General features: G+C 41.3%; 1 protein-coding gene across 1 annotated transcript in view; it reads right to left on the bottom strand.

Annotated features, from left to right (window-relative positions):
* LOC139418292 (cell adhesion molecule DSCAM-like) overlaps positions 1–21,494 on the bottom strand; it is a 168,892-nt gene that overhangs the window by 26,522 nt on the left and 120,876 nt on the right. Inside the window, exons 10-11 of the mRNA XM_071167650.1 lie at positions 20,915–21,034; positions 12,708–12,887 (exon numbers count right to left, since the gene is read on the bottom strand). Coding sequence (XP_071023751.1) covers positions 12,708–12,887; positions 20,915–21,034 — 300 coding nt within the window. The remainder of the gene's footprint in view (positions 1–12,707; positions 12,888–20,914; positions 21,035–21,494) is intronic.

Below are 21,494 nucleotides of genomic sequence, written 5' to 3'. Positions count from 1 at the left end.
TAAACACCTGCGCCCTGCGCTTGAAACCAGCTCTATGTCTCCCAATATGTTCATTACAAAGGCTTAGATTGGCTACTTTGAAGAGCCTAAAATATAAAATATATTTTGATTTGTTTAACACTTTTTTGGTTACTACATGATTCCAGACAAAGACATGAATAATATTGCTTCGGGTTGTCTTAACAGCCAGGCTTCAGGCCCATAAATATTGGCACCCTTGATAAAGATGAGCAAAAAAAATATTGAGCTATATTGTATGCTAAAAAAAAGTGAAAATATACTATTTTATACTAATACAATTGCTCAGATAAAGAAAGTCGATTTTTTTATTTGTTATTATCAATTTCATAAAAACATCTAAATGAAGATAGGAGTCAAAAGTATTAGCACACTTGTTTTCAATACTCCAGCACTCTCCCTTTGCAAGGATAACGACACTGAGACTTTTTCTAAAATGTTTTATGAGATTGGAAAAAACGTTGGGAGCTACAGTATCTTAGACTATTCCTCCATACAGAATCTTTCCAGATCCTTGATATCCTTTGTCTGTTCTTATGGACTGCCCTCTTCCATTCAAACCACATGTTTTCAATGGGGTTCAAGTCTGGAGACTGAGATGGCCATTACATTTTTTTTTGATTTTGTGGTTCATTTACCATTTCTTGGTGGAATTTGATTAGTGCTTGGGGTTATTGTCTTGCTGGAATATCTACTTGTGGCCAAGTGTCAACCTCTTGGTAGAGGTAACCCTGTTTTTGGCTAGTAATTTTGACCTCTATCTTTTTTGCCACTTGTTAAGCAAAATCTCTTTCTCTGAGAAATTGTATTAGTATGAAATAATATAAGCACAGTATTTGTATTATTATTTATTTGATTGTCTTTTTTTCTTATCATTATCAAGGGTGACAATAATTACGGACCTGACTCTAAATCTACCATACTTATGCCAGATGTGAAATATACAGCAGGCCTACATGTCCACCATCTTATGCAGTCCGTTGAAACAGACAACAAAACTTCCCGTCTCCTACCAACCTAAATATTAATTTATAATTATTTAACCTTTATTTAACTAGGCAAGTCAGTTAAAGAACAAATTCTTATTTACAATGACGGCTTCCAAAAGCCAAAAGGCCTCCTGTGGGGACCGGGTCTGGGATTAAAAATTAAAAATCAAATACAAATATAGGACAAAACACACATCACGACAAGTAAGACACCACAACACTACATAAAGAGAGACCTAAGACAACAACATAGCATGGCAGCAACACATGACAACACAGCACGGTAGCGACAACATGCCAACAACATGGTAGCAGCACAACATGGTAGCAGGTCAAAACATGGTAAAAACATTATTGGGCACAGACAACAGCACAAAGGGCAAGAAGGTAGAGACAACAATACATCACGCGAAGCAGCCACAACTGTCAGTAGGCCTACATGTCCACCATCTTATTCAGTCAGTTGAAACAGACAACTTCCCGTCTCCTATCGTCCTGTTAGTTTTTTTATGACACCATTGTACCATCATCCACATGCTGTACATTTAATCATATCCATATCTACCCAGCATGGACATCTAACAGTAACATTAACTTATGACTGTAGATTCCCGGTCGAATAGATAGCCGCAGGCATCCGGCTCCGTTTACCCCACCAGAGTGAGTGTCTGGCTGTGGAATATAGGCCACAGGGTGCCCTGGTTGGATGACTGGGCCATGGGTGTGAGACGAGAACAAGACAAGATCACTCCCAACAGGAGCCCACTGCCCCTGGGGCATTGTGTGTGTGTGTGTGTGTGTGTGTGTGTAGAGTGGATAGGTAGGGGGAAGGGTGGTGATGGCACAGATTTGACTGGTTCACTGGGTGCTAGCTCCACTCACTGCACCAAAATAATTCCCTTAGCTGCACAATTGGGTTGGACATTGAGCATGATGCTGAGTATATGGCTGCAGACAGGCTGCTTTGTGTGGGTAGTTGGAGGGCTGAAACAAGGGAAGGAATGAGAGAGAGAAAGCGAGAGTGAAAGAGAAAATAATTCTTACTTCAGTCTGAGGGAAGCGGTCTGATTGGGTGATTGGGAGGTTGGCGACCAGGCGACAACGCTGTTTTTCTAAAGTTAAGTGTCATTATGTGCGTCCTCTCATCATTGTGTCTCAGTGCGTTACGAGTGTGATGCTCTTAATTGATCCTAATTGGCACTGATAAACATTGAGTGGCTGTTGACCCACTGATAGAATAAACCTACTCTGGATTAGTGATGCATCCAGTCAATTGCATCAGTGGAGGTAGGTATACGGTAGAGGAGACTAGTCATTTAGACATGGGAATGGGTTCAAATCCTGTTGTTGCCCTCAGCTGCACAAAATATAAATAAAGACATGGATAGTTTTAAGTAAGGTAGACTTAAGTATTAAGGTGTCTAGGCAATATGCCAAATATTGTGAATCTATCATGAATAAAGAGTGAATAATGTGAGCACACACTCTCGCACGTACACACACACTCTCACACTCTCGCACACACACACTCTCACACACACTCTCACACACACACACTCTCACACACACACATGCACACACGCCCGCACACACACAGAGCTGTGAAAATACTGCTATTGCGACACAAGCAATTTCTGCTGACTGTGGGTGTCTGTGACATCGTTCATATACGAGGATGCATGGTGTATTATGGTTAGGCATTAGCCTATGCACAGACACTAATCACAATAAAAGTGTTTCACTACGACATCACAATAGCTGCAATTCATTTCCCTGTGGGTCCGCCACAATAGCCTGGCCGAATGGAATCTGTCGAAACCACTGAATTACAGTAGCAGCCTGCGAGGGTCATGATTCTTCAGCAATGGCCATGATTCTTCAGTAATGGCCATGATTCTTCAGTAATGGCCTGTGTGTGTGTGTGTGTGTGTGTGTGTGTATGTGTGTGTGTGTGTGTGTGTGTGTGTGTGTGTGTGTGTGTGTGTGTGTGTGTGTGTGTGTGTGTGTGTGCCTATTAGTGTCTTTTCCAGAAATACAACCAGGTACACTTGTGAGCGGGGTAACCCAGCCAAGAGCTCATCCAGTACTGTATATCACCTGACCACTTTACAGCCAGTCAGTTCCAGTGTGGCTGTAATAGTCTCCTAAGCCACTTAAGTGGCAGCAGCTTCTCCAGCAGCAGTGGTGTTGTATAGCCTGGATAAACAACACACACCAGCACAGTGCAGAGTGTACTGCATGCTACATGTTTACTGTCTATGAAGAGGAGGGCACAGTCTGGTGTGTGTACAGTATGTAACATTACACCTGCTCAGAAGAGGACAGGTTCAGTGGGTTAATGAGGGTCTCGTCTGGCACAAATGCACTGATCCACAGGAGACCAGGGAACAAGGCTCCCAGGGAGGCTCAGGTTCCAGAGAGCAGGAGGGCCAGACACAACCAACACCCTGACCACACAACCACCCGCACAACGATCAAAACAACAACCTGAACCTGACACTCCGGGAGCTGAGCTCAGCTGAGGAAGAACACTGACACACAGGCTCACAAACAGACACACAAACACTACAGAGGGACATTAATAACAGGGTGTGTGTGTGTGTGTGTGTGTGTGTGTGTGTGTGTGTGTGTGTGTGTGTGTACACAGAAAACACTCGAAGCAGCCTATGTCCAAACAATTTACACGGGGATGAAAATCGGCCACTGCTGTGGGTACTCTGCTGTGTGTGTCTAGACATAAGGTTTTAGCTACTGTAAGTACATATAATTGTGTTTATCGGGGTGTGCATCCATATGAGTGTGTGTGTGTTCTGTGTTTGTAAGTGTATGTGTCCTGGTATATGTATTGTGTGTGTCTGTGTGTTGGTAAGTGTATGTGTCCTGGTATATGTATTGTGTGTGTCTGTGTGTGTGTGTGTGTTGGTAAGTGTACGTGTCCTGGTATATGTATTGTGTGTGTGTCTGTGTATGTGTTCTGGTATATGCATTGTGTGTGTCTGTGTTTGTGTGTTGGTAAGTGTATGTGTCCTGGTATATGTATTGCGTGTGTGTCTGTGTGTGTGTTGGTAAGTGTATGTGTCCTGGTATATGTATTGTGTGTGTCTGTGTGTGTGTGTGTGTGTGTTGGTAAGTGTACGTGTCCTGGTATATGTATTGTGTGTGTGTCTGTGTATGTGTCCTGGTATATGCATTGTGTGTGTCTGTGTTTGTGTGTTGGTAACTGTATGTGTCCTGGTATATGTATTGTGTGTGTCTGTGTGTGTGTGTGTGTGTGTGTGTGTGTGTGTGTGTGTGTGTGTGTGTGTGTGTGTGTGTGTGTGTGTGTGTGTGTTGGTAAGTGTACGTGTCCTGGTATTGTGTGTGTGTCTGTGTGTTGGTAAGTGTACGTGTCCTGGTATATGTATTGTGTGTGTCTGTGTGTTGGTAAGTGTACGTGTCCTGGTATATGTATTGTGTGTGTGTCTGTGTGTTGGTAAGTGTATGTGTCCTGGTATATGTATTGTGTGTGTCTGTGTGTGTGTGTGTGTGTTGGTAAGTGTACGTGTCCTGGTATATGTATTGTGTGTGTGTCTGTGTATGTGTCCTGGTATATGCATTGTGTGTGTCTGTGTTTGTGTGTTGGTAAGTGTATGTGTCCTGGTATATGTATTGCGTGTGTGTCTGTGTGTGTGTTGGTAAGTGTATGTATTGTGTCTGTCTGTGTGTGTGTGTGTGTTGGTAAGTGTACGTGTCCTGGTATATGTATTGTGTGTGTGTCTGTGTATGTGTCCTGGTATATGCATTGTGTGTGTCTGTGTTTGTGTGTTGGTAAGTGTATGTGTCCTGGTATATGTATTGTGTGTGTGTCTGTGTGTGTGTGTGTCTGTGTGTCTGTGTGTGTGTGTGTGTGTGTGTGTGTGTGTGTGTGTGTGTGTGTGTGTGTTGGTAAGTGTACGTGTCCTGGTATATGTATTGTGTGTGTGTCTGTGTGTTGGTAAGTGTACGTGTCCTGGTATATGTATTGTGTGTGTGTCTGTGTGTTGGTAAGTGTACGTGTCCTGGTATATGTATTGTGTGTGTGTCTGTGTGTTGGTAAGTGTACGTGTCCTGGTACATGTATTGTGTGTGTGTTGGTAAGTGTACGTGTCCTGGTACATGTATTGTGTGTGTGTTTGTAAGTGAACGTGTCCTGGTACATGTTTTGTGTGTGTGTTTGTAAGTGAACGTGTCCTGGTATATGTATTGTGTGTGTCTGTGTCTGTGTGTTGGTAAGTGTACGTGTCCTGGTATATGTATTGTGTGTGTGTCTGTGTGTTGGTAAGTGTACGTGTCCTGGTACATGTATTGTGTGTGTGTTGGTAAGTGTACGTGTCCTGGTACATGTATTGTGTGTGTGTTGGTAAGTGTACGTGTCCTGGTACATGTATTGTGTGTGTGTTTGTAAGTGAACGTGTCCTGGTATATGTGTTGTGAGTGTCTGTGTTTGTGTGTTGGTAAGTGAACGTGTCCTGGTATATGTGTTGTGTGTGTGTGTTTGAGTAAGTGTGTGAGAGTATTATATGACTGACTGAGTCAGAGAGACTGGCTCGGCAGTCTCAAATGGAGGTTGCTATGGAACATTTTCAACGCTGCAGGAGCTGTGTATATTTTGCTTTATTCCGGAAGAATGTGGACCGCCCTGACTTTCAACGCAGCAACTGTTTTCTTGCAGAGGAATACAGGGTCGAGGTGGCTTCTCTTAGAAAACAAGTAGCGAACCTACACAAGCTACTTGGGAATCCACGCCTGTCTACTTATTATTTTTCTTCTACCCCAGTAGCAGGACGCTGTTCTGGTCTGGTGGAAGTGTCGCCCCAGTGTCGGCTCTCCACAGCCAACTGGTCGGTACTGTGCATGGATCCCTCCCCGGAGGGGCCTCCCCCTTCCCTGAAGAATGGAGCTAGCAGGATGCTCCTAGATGATGGGGGATGTTCCTGTTCTCGACCCAACCAACCAGCCATGGAAATATGTCACTCATCATGTATCATGGAGATACTGTATGTCTCTCGCCGTGGAAGCTTAAAAAAAACGTCCTCTGGCAAAGAGGGCCTCCTTGGAGATGTTAAGTCCGGACCGGACACAGACCAGAAACGGCTTTGCTGCCCTGGATCCAGAGGTTCCGGCGCCTTCTGCCCTAGTGGTGTGGTCATGTACCATAAAGAGGGATTTAGGAAAATTACAATTGGCTCAGAACATGGCAGCATGGCTGGCCCTTAAAAGTACACAGGGAGCTAACATTAATGATATTTTTATAGAACCTTTATTTAACTAGGCAAGTCAGTTAAGAACAAATTCTTTACAATGACGGCCTACCAAAAGGCAAAAGCCCTCCTGCAGGGACGGGGGCTGGGATTAAACATTTTAAATAAATTAAATAAAAATATTGGACAAAACACACATCACGACAAGAGAGACAACACTACATAAAGAGAGTCCTAAGACAACAACATAGCATGGGAGCAACACATGACAACACAACATGGCAGCAGCACAGGGTACAAACATTATTGGGCTCAGACAACAGCACAAAGGGCAAGAAGGTAGAGACAACAATACATCACGCGAAGCAGCCACAACTGTCAGTAAGAGTGTCCATGATTGAGTCTTTGAATGAAGAGATTGAGATAACTGTCCAGTTTGAGTGTTTGTTGCAGCTCGTTCCAGTCGCTAGCTGCAGCGAACTGAAAAGACAAGAGACCCAGGGATGTGTGTGCTTTGGGGACCATTAACAGAATGTGACTGGCAGAATGGGTGTTGTATGTGGAGGATCAGGGCTGCAGTAGATATCTCAGATAGGGGGGAGTGAGGCCTAAGAGGGTTTTATAAATAAGCATCAACCAGTAGGTCTTGCGACGAGTACACAGAGATGACCATGATATGCATGTCAATCTCTAATGGCTCAAAGTGGAAGAGAGATTGACTTCATCACTACTTGTTTTTGTAAGAAGTGTTGACAAGCTGAATGTACCAAGCTGTCTGTTTAACTTACTAGCACACAGCTCGGACACCCATGCATACCCCACAAGACATGACACCAGAGGTCTCTTCACAGTCCCCAAGTCCAGAACAGACCATGGGAGGCGCACAGTACTACATAGAGCCATGGCTACATGTAACTCTATTCCACATCAGGTAGCTGATGCAAGCAGTAGAATCAGATGAAAAAAACAGGTAAAAATATACCTTATGGAACAGCGGGAACTGTGAACAGACACTCACAATGGTACAGACAAACGCATTCACACACAAGAGTTAACATATGCACTCTACAAACATGCACATTGTAATATTGTTGTATGGTGGCATTATACATTTAAGCAATAAGGCCTGGTGGTGTGTGGTTTATGGCCAATATACCACGGCTAAGGGCTGTTCTTATGCACGATGCAATGCGGAGTGCCTGGACACAGCCCTTAGTCATGGTATATTGGCCATATATCACAAAACCCCCGAGTTGCCTTTTGCTATCATAAACTGGTTACCAACATAATTAGCAGTAAAAATAAGTATTTTGTAATACCCATGGTATATGGTCGGATATACCACGGCTTTCAGGCAATCAGCATTCAGGGCTCGAAACACCCAGTTTATAATTTGTATTCTAGACATGTAGTTGTGTAATAACATTATATGATGTACTGTTTTATATTTTGTTTTATATATAACGTAAGTGCCTTAATGTGTTTGGACCCCAGTAAGACTAGCTCAGCTGATGGGGATCCCTAATAAATACAAATACAGACCGACAGACAGTAGTCATGAGGGAGCAGTATTTAGCTGTGGCAGACAGACAGACAGACACTCTGCAGGGCGGCCTCTGCTCTGGCCAGATAACAGCTACAAGGATATAAGCCCCCACACTGTGTGACTGGGATCAAATGAGCACCCAGCCCAGCCATAGGGGAGCAGCGGGACATCGCACGTGCACGCATGTACAGATACACACACGCACAAGGACACACATGTACACCAACCGTGCACACATACAGAACCAGTCAACATTTTGGGCACACCTACCCATTGCAGGGTTTTTCTTTAATTTTTACTTTTTTCTACACAGTAGAATAGTGAACACTTCAAAACTATGAAATAATACATGAAATAATTTAGTAACATAAAGGTGTTACAGAAATCAAACTATATTTTATATTTGAGATGTAAGGGCTATTTGACCAAGAAGGAGAGTGATGGAGTGCTGCATCAGATGACCTGGCCTCCACAATCACACGACCTCAACCCAACTGAGATGATTTGGGATGAGTCGGACTGCAGGAAGTGAAGGAATAGCAGACAACAGGTGCTCAGCATATATATGAACTCCTTCAAAGCAGTTGGAAAAGCATTCCTCATGAAGCTGGTTGAGAGAATGCCAAGAGTGTGCAAAGCTGTCATCAAGGCAAAGGGTGGCTACTTTGAAAAATCTCAAATATAAAATATATTTAGATTTGTTGAACACTTTTTTGATTACTACGTAATTCCATATGTGTTATTTCATAGTTTTGATGTCTTCACTATTATTATACAATGTAGAAAATAAGAAAAATAAGAAAAACCTTGAATGAGTAGGTGTCCAAACTTTTGACTGGTACGCACACAAACAACACATACCTCTAAGACACACTAAGAGCCTGATTTACCCAAAAACTTTGGCTTATAATGTTAACGTTGATTCAGGAGAATCAACAGTTCCTCTTTCATACAGAAAATCTATGCAGTTTACACAGTCTATTCACCATCAACATCATAAGTGGAAATCCTTCAACGGCAAGATGAAAACAATAGTCTAGCCTTAATTTTCTACAGTTTCCTTTTTTTCACCTGAAGAGGGCAGTGTTTCTATTGGCAAAATCTACAGTGAGAACGTATAGTACAGTATAATGCGGTATGCATGTGGGAGCAGCAGACTGAAAGTGAGGAACGCTTGGAGGGATCCCGCTTTTGATTAGTTGTCAAATAAAACTGCTTTCATTTCACTTGAAGCACAATAATAAGGTACAGCGTATGTCATCTAGGTTGGATAACTACATTGCATCGTAAGAAATAATGTCACATCTAATTGTAGAGATAACGTAAGATTGGGAACCATGTCTGAAGAGGCTGAAAACATCAAATCAATGAACGTGTGTGTGTGTGTGTGTGTGTGTGTGTGTGTGTGTGTGTGTGAGGGGGATAGAACTGGCTCTAGAGGGGGGTGATGGGCACAACTCCCCACCATGTCACTACCAATCAAATCCCAGTGGTTAGACTGGGAGACATACAATGATGGGAGATGGAGGGGAGGAGGGAGGAGAGATAGATACAGACAGACAGGGGAGGGGAAATCATATTGCATCAGAAATGAAATAGAGTTAAATATTACACACACATAAAGACAGAGAGAGAAATACAGAAAGGGAAGACTGAGCAAAATAGGAAGCAGAAGAGGAGGAGGAGGAGGAAAAGGAGGAGAGAAAGCCAGACATACAGAAAAGCAGCCTAGGGAGGGGGAGAAGAGAGAGAAGGGAAGAAAAGGGAGAGAGATAGACTGGTAGCCCATCCCTCCCCCAGCCCTCTTTTCCACATGGCAGCCTCTGCCTGCTTATAGAGTTCAGAGCCTAATGGAGGGGAGCTAAGTCCATGGCCACTCAGCGGATAAACGTCTGTGTTTCTCAGAGAGAAATAGAGCGATGGAGACCGGCGACACTGCATGGATGCTTTTGTGGGATGTGTTCAGGCAGAATGACACAGGGCCGTGGTGGTGGTGGCACCACACTGGTGGCCTCTCTGTCACAGAGCACAGTGACTTCAGTCAACTTAACCTTCAGCCATTTAACCTCTTGAAGCTAGGGGGCACTATTTTTATGTTTGGAGAGTCCCAAAGTAAACGGCCTATTTCTCAGGACCAGATGCTAGAAAATGCATATAATTGACAGATTATGATAGAAAACACTCTAAAGTTTCCAAAACTGTCAGAATTTAGTCTGTGAGTGAAACAGAACTGATATTGCAGGCTAAAATCTGAGGAAAATCCAATCAGGAAGTGCCCCTGTTTTTGAAACCTCTCTGTTGTTATGCATCCCTATTGCCCATTTAAAGGGATATCAACCAGATTCCTTCCCTAAGGTGTCAACAGCCTTTAGACAGAGTTTCAGGCTTTTATTTTGAAGAATGAGCGTGAACGACCACATTGCGTAAGTGGATAGATGGAGGCTCTCAGAGTGAGTTGTGCGCAAAAGAGAGAAAGGCGATCATTTTTACTCCCGGTCCTAGTGAAAAGCCAACTGTCCCGGTTGATATATTATCAAATAGATATTTGAAAAACACCCTGAGAATTGATTATAAAAAACGTTTGACATTTTTCTGTGGACATTATGGATATAATTTTGAATTTTTGTCTGCGTTGTCGTGACCACTCTTTCCGGTGGATTCCTGGGCATAACGCACCAAACTAACGGAGGTATTTGGATATAAAAATTATCTTTATGGAACAAAAGGAACATTTGTTGTCTAACTGGGAGTCTCGTGAGTGAAAACATCCGAAGTTCATCAAAAGGTAAACGATTAATTTGATTGCTTTTCTGATTTTCGTGACCAAGTTACCTGATGCTAAGTGTACTTATTGTTTTGTCAAGCGATCGATAAACTTACACAAACGCTTGTATTGCTTTCGCTGTAAAGCAGAATTTCTAAATCTGAGACGACAGGTGGATTAACAAAAGGCTATGCTGTGTTTTGCAATATTGCACTTGTGATTTCAGAAATATGAATATTTTCTAGTAATATTATTTGACTGTGGCGCTATGCTATTCAGCGTTGCTGATGACAATTATACCGGATCCGAGATGGGTGGTTCAGAGAGGTTAACGCCACCACCACCACGCAGCACTTTACTGGATCACCCCACTGTAAATACAGGGAAAGATGACCCGCTAACAACCGCTGTCCATCCATACAGTGCTGAAATGTGGATCTTTGACATTCCTATGTTGTGTCTTTGGCTATGTCGGATTAAGTGATATGACATGCTATTCTATAAAATAATTTCTCCGTAATTAATATCACCTTATTGAGCGAATTATGTCAATGTAATTAACTAGAGAGTCGGGCACCACAAAATAATATTTATAGAGCTGTTATCTTCCGAATAAACTCTTAAAGACCTAGTAATATTTTACATCAATAGCAGTCAATATTAATAGTCATCTTAATTCAGTCTCATCTGAAAGTTGTAAATTCTTGGTTATCTGCACAAACACTGGCTAACAATTTGAATCAGCAGAACAAAATTGGGTTTAATCATTTATTTACTAAATACCTAACTAATCACACAGAATTACACATACACATAATTAAATCATAACTTGATTACAAATTACGTCATAAAGGAAAACGTCCCTAGCAGGCGGAACAGATATGACAGCTTGTTACACAAAGGAAAAGGGCTGGGTTTGAGTGAAAGAGCGGGAAGACTGAGGGACACAGGGAGAAGCTGTGCTATCGTAAATACAGTATCTGATGCATTCTAAATTACCGCCCATTTGGAAAAGGAAAATGCAATAAATATTTACTCTGAGCTGTGCTTCGGTAGGTTGGTGGTAGATGGAAGGCCGTGTTGCCCAACCGAGTCCTTTGAAGAATGTCTCTGGTTGTCAATTGGATACGTTGTAGTAACGTCGTTGGGTGATAGACGGGATACTCTGTCTGTTCCTTCCTAACCCTCGTCGCATCTGCTGTTGCTAACTCAACGGCTAGGAGGTATCACTTCTGTAGTGAATAAGAGTTCAAAGTTCATACCATTCGCAACCAAAGCTCACGCTGATGTTGGCTTCGTTCTGTAGTTATTATCTGAACCATTCTGACATAGGACCGTCGTCCTACATCCTCGGAACATGAGGTTATATTGTCGTCAAGGGCTTATATAGGAAAGGGAGAGGAGGGCATGTTTTATAGCCCAAGTCTCTTCACAGAGGCGGGCCACTGATTGAGCAGAGCCATGTCTTATGAAAACCCAAATCTCACATTTTAGAAGCTAAAATCCCATTTCATCCCATCACGAATAATTTCATATTCAAACATGTAAATTGAACAACAATTCCATGTGAATCCGATAACTCTGATGTGTAGACTTTCCACTGTAGAGTTTATCTCATCTTATCATTGATGAGAATGTCTCAGATGACAACCGAACTGACATCATATTCATTAAGTACCACCGCATTTGTTCAATTGGTCGCATTTCCAGAATATAGTTAATCCCCCCCCCCCCCACCTTCTGATGTTCCCAGAATCTCTATGTTAACCAAGGGTTTTGCAAATGTAACCTCAGTAGGGTAGAGAGAGGAAAAAGGTGGAAAGAGGTATTTATGACTGTCATAAACCTACCCCCCAGGCCAACGTCATGACACCTATAACACTTTATTCCAACACAGAGACACTCACTCCAGCACAGAACAGTAACATTACTCAACAACAAATAGACTTCACAAAATGACTGCTATGAATGTCTCTAATGGGGGCCAACATATAGCCTACTGCTTCCCCATGGGTCTCTCTGTTGAAGTTGCAGTACATGATCCTTTCAAGAAGAGAGGTCTTACTTTTAACACTGAGCTTTAAAAAAATGGACATTGGAGAACACAGACATTCCAGGATAAAGAGGGGGTCTTCCATTTGACACTGAGATCCATGTATAAAGTGACTTACTTTTGACGTTGAGGTACATGGACTTGCTGACGTCAGCTCCCACGTCATTGCTGACCTTACACAAGTAGTAGCCGCTGTCCTCCTCCAGCACGTGTTTGATTAGCAGAGAGCCATTGACCAGCACCTGGATACGGAAGCCTGAGTTCAGGGCTATAGGCTGGAACTGGGGAACCCCCGCACCTGGGGACGGAGAGAGAGAAAGGGAGGGGTGGATGGAGGGAGGGAGAGGAGGAAGGGGAGGTGTAAGATGTTTTAATAACACCCTTTGCATTGTTTATGATCAAATTAAGAGAAATTGCTACATAATGGATGGATGTTTTGCATCAACAAACAGAGTACATTTCCTTTTACTCTGTTATCGTAATGTGAGAAGCTGTTGCTTTCCTTTCTCTTACTGTTGGTTTAGACTTACAGTACAGTGCTGCACTTTCACCATTCAACCTCAAGGCTGTGGACACTGTGTTTTCTGTGTTGGCTAAACGAATGATCTATAATAAAAAAAAGCTTTCCGTAGAACACATAATGTTGTGTTTACGCAATTCAGCAAGATAGTCAGAGGAGTAGAAATGGAAGATGCACAGTTTCAAAATAATTCTGTTCTCCTCAATCATGAACCCAGTGTGTAAACAGATCATCATAGTGGTCAGAAGCAAGAAGAGTAGCTTCTAAATAATGCTGGAATGTGTTCAGCAGGGTACACTGTACTGTAGCAAAACGTTTTGCAATGGAAAATGAACATGTGTGTTCTAATTGGACAGGTTCAGGCAGTACCACACCATTTCACTCCATGTCAAGACATTTACTCTCTACTAAACACCACCCTTGTACACTGAGAGTACAAAAACATTAGGAACACCTGCTCTTTCCATGACAGACTGGCCAGGTGAATCCAGGTGAAAACTATGACCCCTTATTGATGTCACTTGTTCAATCCACTTCAATCAGTGCAGGTGAAGGAGGAGAGGTTAAAGAAGGATTTTTAAGCCTTGAGACAATTGAAACATGGATTGTGTATGTGTGCCGTTCAGAGAGTGAATGGCACATATTGGCCCTTTTAAAAAAAATTTAGGGGGTAGATCATCTTTAATATTGCAGATAGATTGTAGCTTTCATCAATCGAACATCTCTGGAGAGACCTGAAAATAGCTGTACAGCGACGCTCCCCATCTAAACTGACAGAGCTTAAGAGGATCTGCAGAGAAGAATGGGAGAAACTCCACAAATACAGGTGCGCCAAGCTTGTAGCGTCAAACCCAAGAAGACTCGACGATGAAATCACTGCCAAAGGTGCTTCAACAAAGTACTGAGTAAAGGGTCTAGGTATTCTTATGTAAATGTGATATTTCCAATTTTTGTATGATACATTTGCAAGAATTTCTAAAAACCTGTTTGTGCTTTGTCATTACGGGGTATTGTGTGTAGATTAAGGAGAGAAAAAAAACTATTTAATCTATTTTAGAATAAGGCTGTAACGTAACAAAATGTGGAAAACGTCAAGGGGTTTGAAAACTTTCAGAATGAACTGTATTTTTGTTAGCTGCATGTCTGACATTACTCCACTAATGCTAAACTCAGCAACAAAAAAAGAAACGTCCCTTTTTCAGGACCCTGTCTTTCAAAGATAATTCGTAAAAATCCAAATAACTTCACAGATCTTCATTGTAAAGGGTTAAAACACTGTTTCCCATGTTTGTTCATTGATCCATAAACAATTAATGAACATGCACCTGTGGAACGGTCGTTAAGACACTAACAATTTACAGACAACTTACAGTAGGCAATTAAGGTCACAGTTATAAAAATTGTAGAAAGAGGCCTTTCTACTGACTCTGAAAAACACCAAAAGAAAGATGCCCAGGGTCCCTGATCATCTGCGTGAACATGCCTTAGGCATGCTGCAAGGAGGCATAAGGACTGCAGATGTGGCCAGGGCAATAAATTGCAATGTCCGTACTGTGAGACGCATAAGACAGCGCTACAGGGAGACAGGAAGGACAGCTGATCGTCCTCGCAGTGCCAGACCACGTGTAACAACACCTGCACAGGATCGGTACATCCGAACATCACACCTGCAGGACAGGTACAGGATGGAAACAACAACTGCCCGAGTTACGCCAGGAACGCACAATCCCTCCATCAGTGCTCAGACTGTCCGCAATAGACAAAGAGTGTGGACTGAGGGCATGTAGGTTCTCACCAGGCATCACCGGCAACAACGTCGCCTATGGGCACAAACCCACCGCTGCTGGACCAGACAGGACTAGCAAAAAGTGCTCTTCACTGACGAGTCGCAGTTTTGTCTCACCAGGGGTGATGGTCAGATTCGCATTCATCGTCGAAGGAATGAGTGTTTCACCGCGGCCTGTACTCTTAAGCGGGACGAGGTGGATGGTCCGTCATGGTCTGAGACGGTGTGTCACAGCATCATCGGACTGAGCTTGTTGTCATTGCAGGCAATCTCAACGCTGTGTGTTACAAGGAAGACATCCTCCTCCCTCATGTGGTACCCTTCCTGCAGGTCCATCCTGACATGACCCTTCAGCATGACAATGCCACCAGCCATACTGCTCATTCTGTGTGTGATTTCCTTCAAGACAGGAATGTCAGTATTCTGCCATGGCCAGCAAAGAGCCGAAATTCAATCCCATTGAGCACGTCTGGGATCTGTTGGATTGGAGGGTGAGGGCTAGGGCCAGTCGCCCCAGAAATGTCCGGGAACTTGCAGGTGCCTTGGAGGAAGAGTGGGGACACATCTCACAGCAAGAACTGGAAAATCTGGTGCAGTCCATGAGGAGGAGATGCACTGCAGTACTTAATGCAACTGATGGCCACACCAGATACTGACTGTTACTTTGATTATGAACCCCCCTTTGATCAGGGACACATTATTCAATTTATGTTAGCCACATGTCTGTGGAACTTGTTCAGCTTATGTCTCAGTTGTTGAATCTTGTTATGTTCATACAAATATTTACACATTGTGGTAAACCGTGGAGTGTTGGGTTGAGCATGCAGAGATTGACACAGAGACAGGGAGGTTTTAGTCTGCAAAAACAACTTTACTAAGACAGAAAATAAACATAACAAAGAAAATCACTTAGGTTTGGCTCGGTCCTTCTTCTCTACTGTGGCTTGGCGTCGGTCTCTCCCAGTTCTCTCTCGCGGTGTGCCCCAGTGCTTCTTTTATTTGGCCTCCACTGCTGGTTGGCACTTTTCTCTAATTACCTTCACTTAGAGCTGTCCATGTCGGGGTGCCCAACTCCCGTATTCCCAGCAGAGGGAGCCATCATCGCCTCACGTACTCTATTACCCTCCCCTGGGATAGACCTCCTGGGATACCACAACATGTTAAGTTTGCTGAAAATAAACGCAGTTAACAGTGAGAGGATGTTTCTTTTTTTGCTGAGTTTACTTAAGATATCATTTGCAAAGATTCTATAAAATTCTATAACATTTCTAAAAAATAATGTTCTTTTAATCAATTACTATATTTGAGTTTAACCTCTCTGGTACAAGACGCTAGCGTCCCACCTCGACAACAGCCAGTGAAATTGCAGGGCGCCAAATTCAAAACAACAGAAATCCCATAATTAAAATTTCTCAAACATACAAGTATTATCCACCATTTTAAAGACAGACTTCGTGTAAATCCAACCACAGTGTCCGATTACAAAAAGGCTTTACTGCGAAAGCACACCATGCTAGGTCAGCACCTAGTCACAGAAAACCATACAGCCATTTTCCAGCCAAAGAGAGGAGTCACAAAAAGCAGAAATAGAGATAAAAATTCATCACTAACCTTTGATGATCTTCATCACATTGCACTCATAGGACTTCATGTTACACAATACATGTATGTTTTGTTCGATAAAGTTCATATTTATATCCAAAAGTCTCAGTTTACATTGGCGCGTTATGGTCAGAAATGCATTGCCTCAAACAAACATCCGGTGAAAGTGCAGAGAGCCACATCAAATTACAGAAATACTCATCATAAACATTGATAAATGATACAAGTGTTAACATACGAATAAAGATAAACTTCTCCTTAATGCAACCGCTGTGTCTGATTTCAAAAAGGCTTTACGGAGAAAGCACACTGCAATTATGTTAGGTCTGCACCTAGCCACAGAAACCCATACAGCCATTTTCCAGCCAAGGAGAGTGTCACAAAAGTCAGAAATAGCATTAAAATGAATCACCTACCTTTGATGATCTTCATCTGGTGGCACTCCCAGGTCTTCATGTTAGACAATAAATGTTTGTTTTGTTCGATAATGTCCCTCTTTATGACCAAATACCTCCGCTTTGTTCGTGCGTTTTGTCCAGTAATCCGAATGCTTAACTTCTTGATTCTACTTGAGACGCATATGTCTCAAGTAGGCACCTGGAAATGCAAATGCGCTACGCTAAATGCTAAATGTACTCGTTAAATCTCAAACCTTGATCAAAATTCACAAGCAGGGTATTGAATTAAAGCTACACTCGTTGTGAACCTAGCCAACAAGTCAGATTTTTAAAATGCTTTTCGGCGAAAGCATGAGAAGCTATTATCTGATAGCATGCACCACCTCAAAATGCCTGAATGCGACGTAAACAAAGACTCTGCTTATCCGACGCAGCACAAAACGCAGAAATAAAATATAAAACATTCAGTACCTTTGACGAGCTTCTTTCTTGGCACTCCTATATGCCCCATAAACATCACTATTGGGTTTTTTTTTCGTTTAAATCGGTCCATATATACCCAAAATAGCTTTCTATGGAAGCTGTGTCATTCAGAAAAAAACATCGTTTTTAAACGCTGCGTCATTTTTTAAAATTAAAAAAGTCGACGATAAACTTTCACAAAACACTTCGAAATCCTTTTGTAATCCAACTTTAGGTATTAGTAAACGTTTATAATCTATCAAAATGATTACAGGGCGATGTATATTCAATAGCTCCTCGTCTGCAAATCAAAGGCTGCCAATGTCCACATTTACAGCGTCCTGGTGGAGACTGGAAGAAACGGAAGCCAGATAGTTGGATTTTCCAACAAAAAATTCAATTGAAAATGACGACAATGGCGACATCGTGTGGAATTTGTATGAATTGCATGCAGGTCGATATTAAATTTTGTCCTCTTTTAACAACCCATGAAAGTGACTTATGGAAATTATTTTTAGCTTTCAGAGAGCAGTTTTTCTTGCGTTTTTCAATGAAACACACGATCTGTTATAGTCACAGCCGTGATTTAACCAGTTTTAGAAACTTCAGAGTGTTTTCTATCCACACATACTAATCATATGCATATACTATATTCCTGGCATGAGTAGCAGGACGCTAAAAAGTTGCGCGATTTTTAACAGAATGTTCGAAAAAGGAGGGGGTAGAAGTAAGAGGTTTTAAAGGCGCGTGCACTAAGAAGTCCAGACGAAAAGTTTTTAAAAGGTACAATAAAAGTTAGTAGAAACATGCCACACGATGTTTAAAATCAAACCTCCGGTTGTTTTTGTCAAAAATAATATTTCAACCGGACAAAAGCTTTGTCAATAGGAAAGGAGAAACAAGAAAGGCGCGTTGCCGATCAGGCGCATGGCTGATGAATGGAAATTTCCACTGGCCACTGATTGAAAGTGCTGTATTTCCCTAATTTTTAAGAGCAAAAGCCTGAAACAATGCCTAAAGACTGGCCACATGTAGAGGAGGCCATAGAACTCGTGAACTGGGTCCTAAGTCTTTGTATGATGGATAGGCTTTCAATGGAAAAACAGCCTTTCAAAATAATAGTACTTCCTGGTTGGATTTTCCTCAGGTTTTCGCCTGCCATATCAGTTCTGTTATACTCACAGACATTATTTTAACAGTTTTGGAAACTTTAGATTGTTTTCTATCCAAATCTACTAATTATATGCATATCCTATCTTCTGTGCCTGAGTATCAGGCAGTTTAATTTGGGCACGCTTTTCATCCAAATGAATTCTGAATGCTGCCCCCCCTACCCTAGTGACGTTAACCACAATTTATGTTGTATTATTTGTTCTTTCTCTTATGGTGGATTCAACTGAAATTGCAACCTTTCTATGGCTTGTTTAAAAATATAAATATTTTGGAGATGATTTCATTTTCAAATAACCGAAAGTGAGAGGTTGTAATCTGAATAAGGGGAAAGGGCCATTCTTGAACATGAGGTGAGACAGTTTTACTCATCTGCTATAGAACCAGTTTTAAGTAGAACTTCTGTATGACTGACGTCTTTAGTGAGAGGTTTAATGCTTTAATATTTAATGATTTCTGCCCTCGGAATACATATTCATTATTTAAATAGGCCCGTTTAATTATGTCTGGCTTGCTGTTCCAAATACAATTGAATATGTTTTCCTCATATAATTGAAAAAAAACAGGCAAGACCATAAGCAAATATGTAAACTGGGATATGACTAAAGAGTTAATCAGGGTGATTTTCCCACAAATATATATTTACCTTTCCATGGTAGCAAGATCTAATCTCCTTTTGCTAACTCTCTATTAAAATGTATTGAAGTGAAATCATTTCTTTCGGGATATGTATACCGAGTATGTCCACATCACCGTCAGACCATTTTATTGGTAAACTACACGGTAATGTAAAAGTTGTATTTTTTTTGTGATCCCATATGTAATATAGAACACAATTTGGTTGTAATCCAGAGAGGTTAGAAAAAGTATCTACATCCTCTATGAGGCTGTGGAGGGATCCAAGTTGTGGATTTAAAAGAAAACATGAATTATCAGTGTACAATGACTTCTTAGTTTTTAAGCTCTGGATTTCTAACCCCTTGATATTATTGTTGGATCTGATTTTAATAGCTAACATTTCATGGCCATAATAAATAGATACACAGATAGTGGACAACCTTGTTTTACTCCTCTTAACAGTTTAAAACTTTCCGAGAAGTAGCCATTATTTACTATTTTACACATAGGGTTACTATACATAACTTTAACCCATTTTATGAGATTCTCCAAAATTGAAATATTCCAGGCATTTATATATATATCAATTCCAGTCGTACTTAATCAAAAGCCTTTTTCAAAGTCAGCTATGAATACCAGGCCTGATTTCCCAGATGTTCATAGTGTTCTATTGTTTCCAGTATCTGTCCTATATTATCTCCAAGATATCGTCCATGTAAAAAACCTGTCTGAATAGGATTAATAATATTCGACAATACCTTTTTAATTCTATGCATTTTGCTTGAATTTTTGCATCACAACACTGAAGTGGAAGGGGACTCCACTTTTTTCAATGGACTGGGTCTTCATATTTACCACTTGGATACTGTTTCAGTAATAGCGGCAGGTAGCCTATTGGTTAGAGCGTTAGACTAGTAACTGAAAGGATGCGAGATTGAATCCCTGAGCTGACAAGGTACAAATCTATTGTTCTGCCTCTGAACAAGGCAGTTAACCCACTGTTCCTAGGCTGTCATTGAAAATAAGAATTTGTTAACGGACTTGCCTAGTTAAATAAAGGTAAAATATATATATATATAATGAAATCAGGCCTTCTTGTCGAGTATCTGATAATCTACCATTTTTATAGGTGTGCTACATGCTAATAACGGTCCTCTGAGTATTTCAAAAAATGTTTTGTATACCTCCACTGATATGCCATCGAGCCCTGGAATTTTCCGGACTTAAAGGCTTTAATTGCATCAAGACGTTCCTCCTCTGTAATTTGGCCTTCACATGAGTCTTTCTGCACAGCTGTTAATTGTACATTATTAATAGAAAAATAATCCATACAATTAACTTCGGTTAGTGGAGATGGAGGAGACTGAAACTGAAACATATGCTTTAAGTACTTTGCTTCCTCTTTCAAAATATGGTTTGATGAATCATGGGTGACTTCGTCATTTGTAACAAGTTCCAGTCAATATTTTTTGGTAGAATTTCTATGTTGAAGATTAAAAAATGATTTCGTGCATTTTTTTCCGATATTCCATCCAGTTCGCTTTACTTGTATAATATATATACATTAGATTTTTCTGGAATAAGTTCCTCCATTTATTTTCATTTTTATTTTAACTAACTTATGTGCCTCTATGGTACACATTGACACCTTATAGAGTCCATGCCCTGACGAATTGAGGCTGTTTTGAGGGCAAAAAGGAGTGCAAATCAATATTAGGAAGGTGTTCCTAATGTTTTGTACACTCAGTGTATATTGTGGTGCTATTTACCTTTGGAATACTTCCACAATATGGTAGGGACGGGGTATCCCTCTGCAGAGCAGTTGAGGATCACAGCTTTCCCATAGATGCCATCCTGGTCCTTGGGCTGCACCACAAATTTGGGAGGGACTGGTTAGGAGAGGAACAGAAAAAAGGTAATTGATTATTGTATACCTTTATTTAACTAGGCAAGTCAGTTAAGAACAAATTCTTATTTACAATGACGGCCTACCCCGGGCAAACCCGGATGACGCTGGGCCAATTGTCTACCTCCCTATGGGACTCCCAATCACGGCCGGATGTGATGCAGCCTGGAGTAACACTGGTTATACTGTTATGGTGTTTTAGTTTGAGTTTGTAATACCTTGTGGCTTAAATAGTGGAAATTAGAAATGATATATTTTCACACTAAGTGTAAGAAAAACAAAAGGAGCCAATGCTAACGTAGATTAGCATATTAGCAGGGTTGGGGTCCATTCCATTTCAATTCCAGTCAATTCATAAAGTAACCAATATTCAAATTCAAATTTGTTCCACATTGAAAAGCATCGAAGATAATTGGAATTTCAGTTTCCTTTGTGAATTGACT

Source organism: Oncorhynchus clarkii, chromosome 10, assembly GCF_045791955.1.
Source record: "Oncorhynchus clarkii lewisi isolate Uvic-CL-2024 chromosome 10, UVic_Ocla_1.0, whole genome shotgun sequence".
In the NCBI taxonomy this organism is placed as follows: Eukaryota; Metazoa; Chordata; class Actinopteri; order Salmoniformes; family Salmonidae; genus Oncorhynchus; species Oncorhynchus clarkii.
This window is presented reverse-complemented; position numbering and strand designations above follow the sequence as displayed.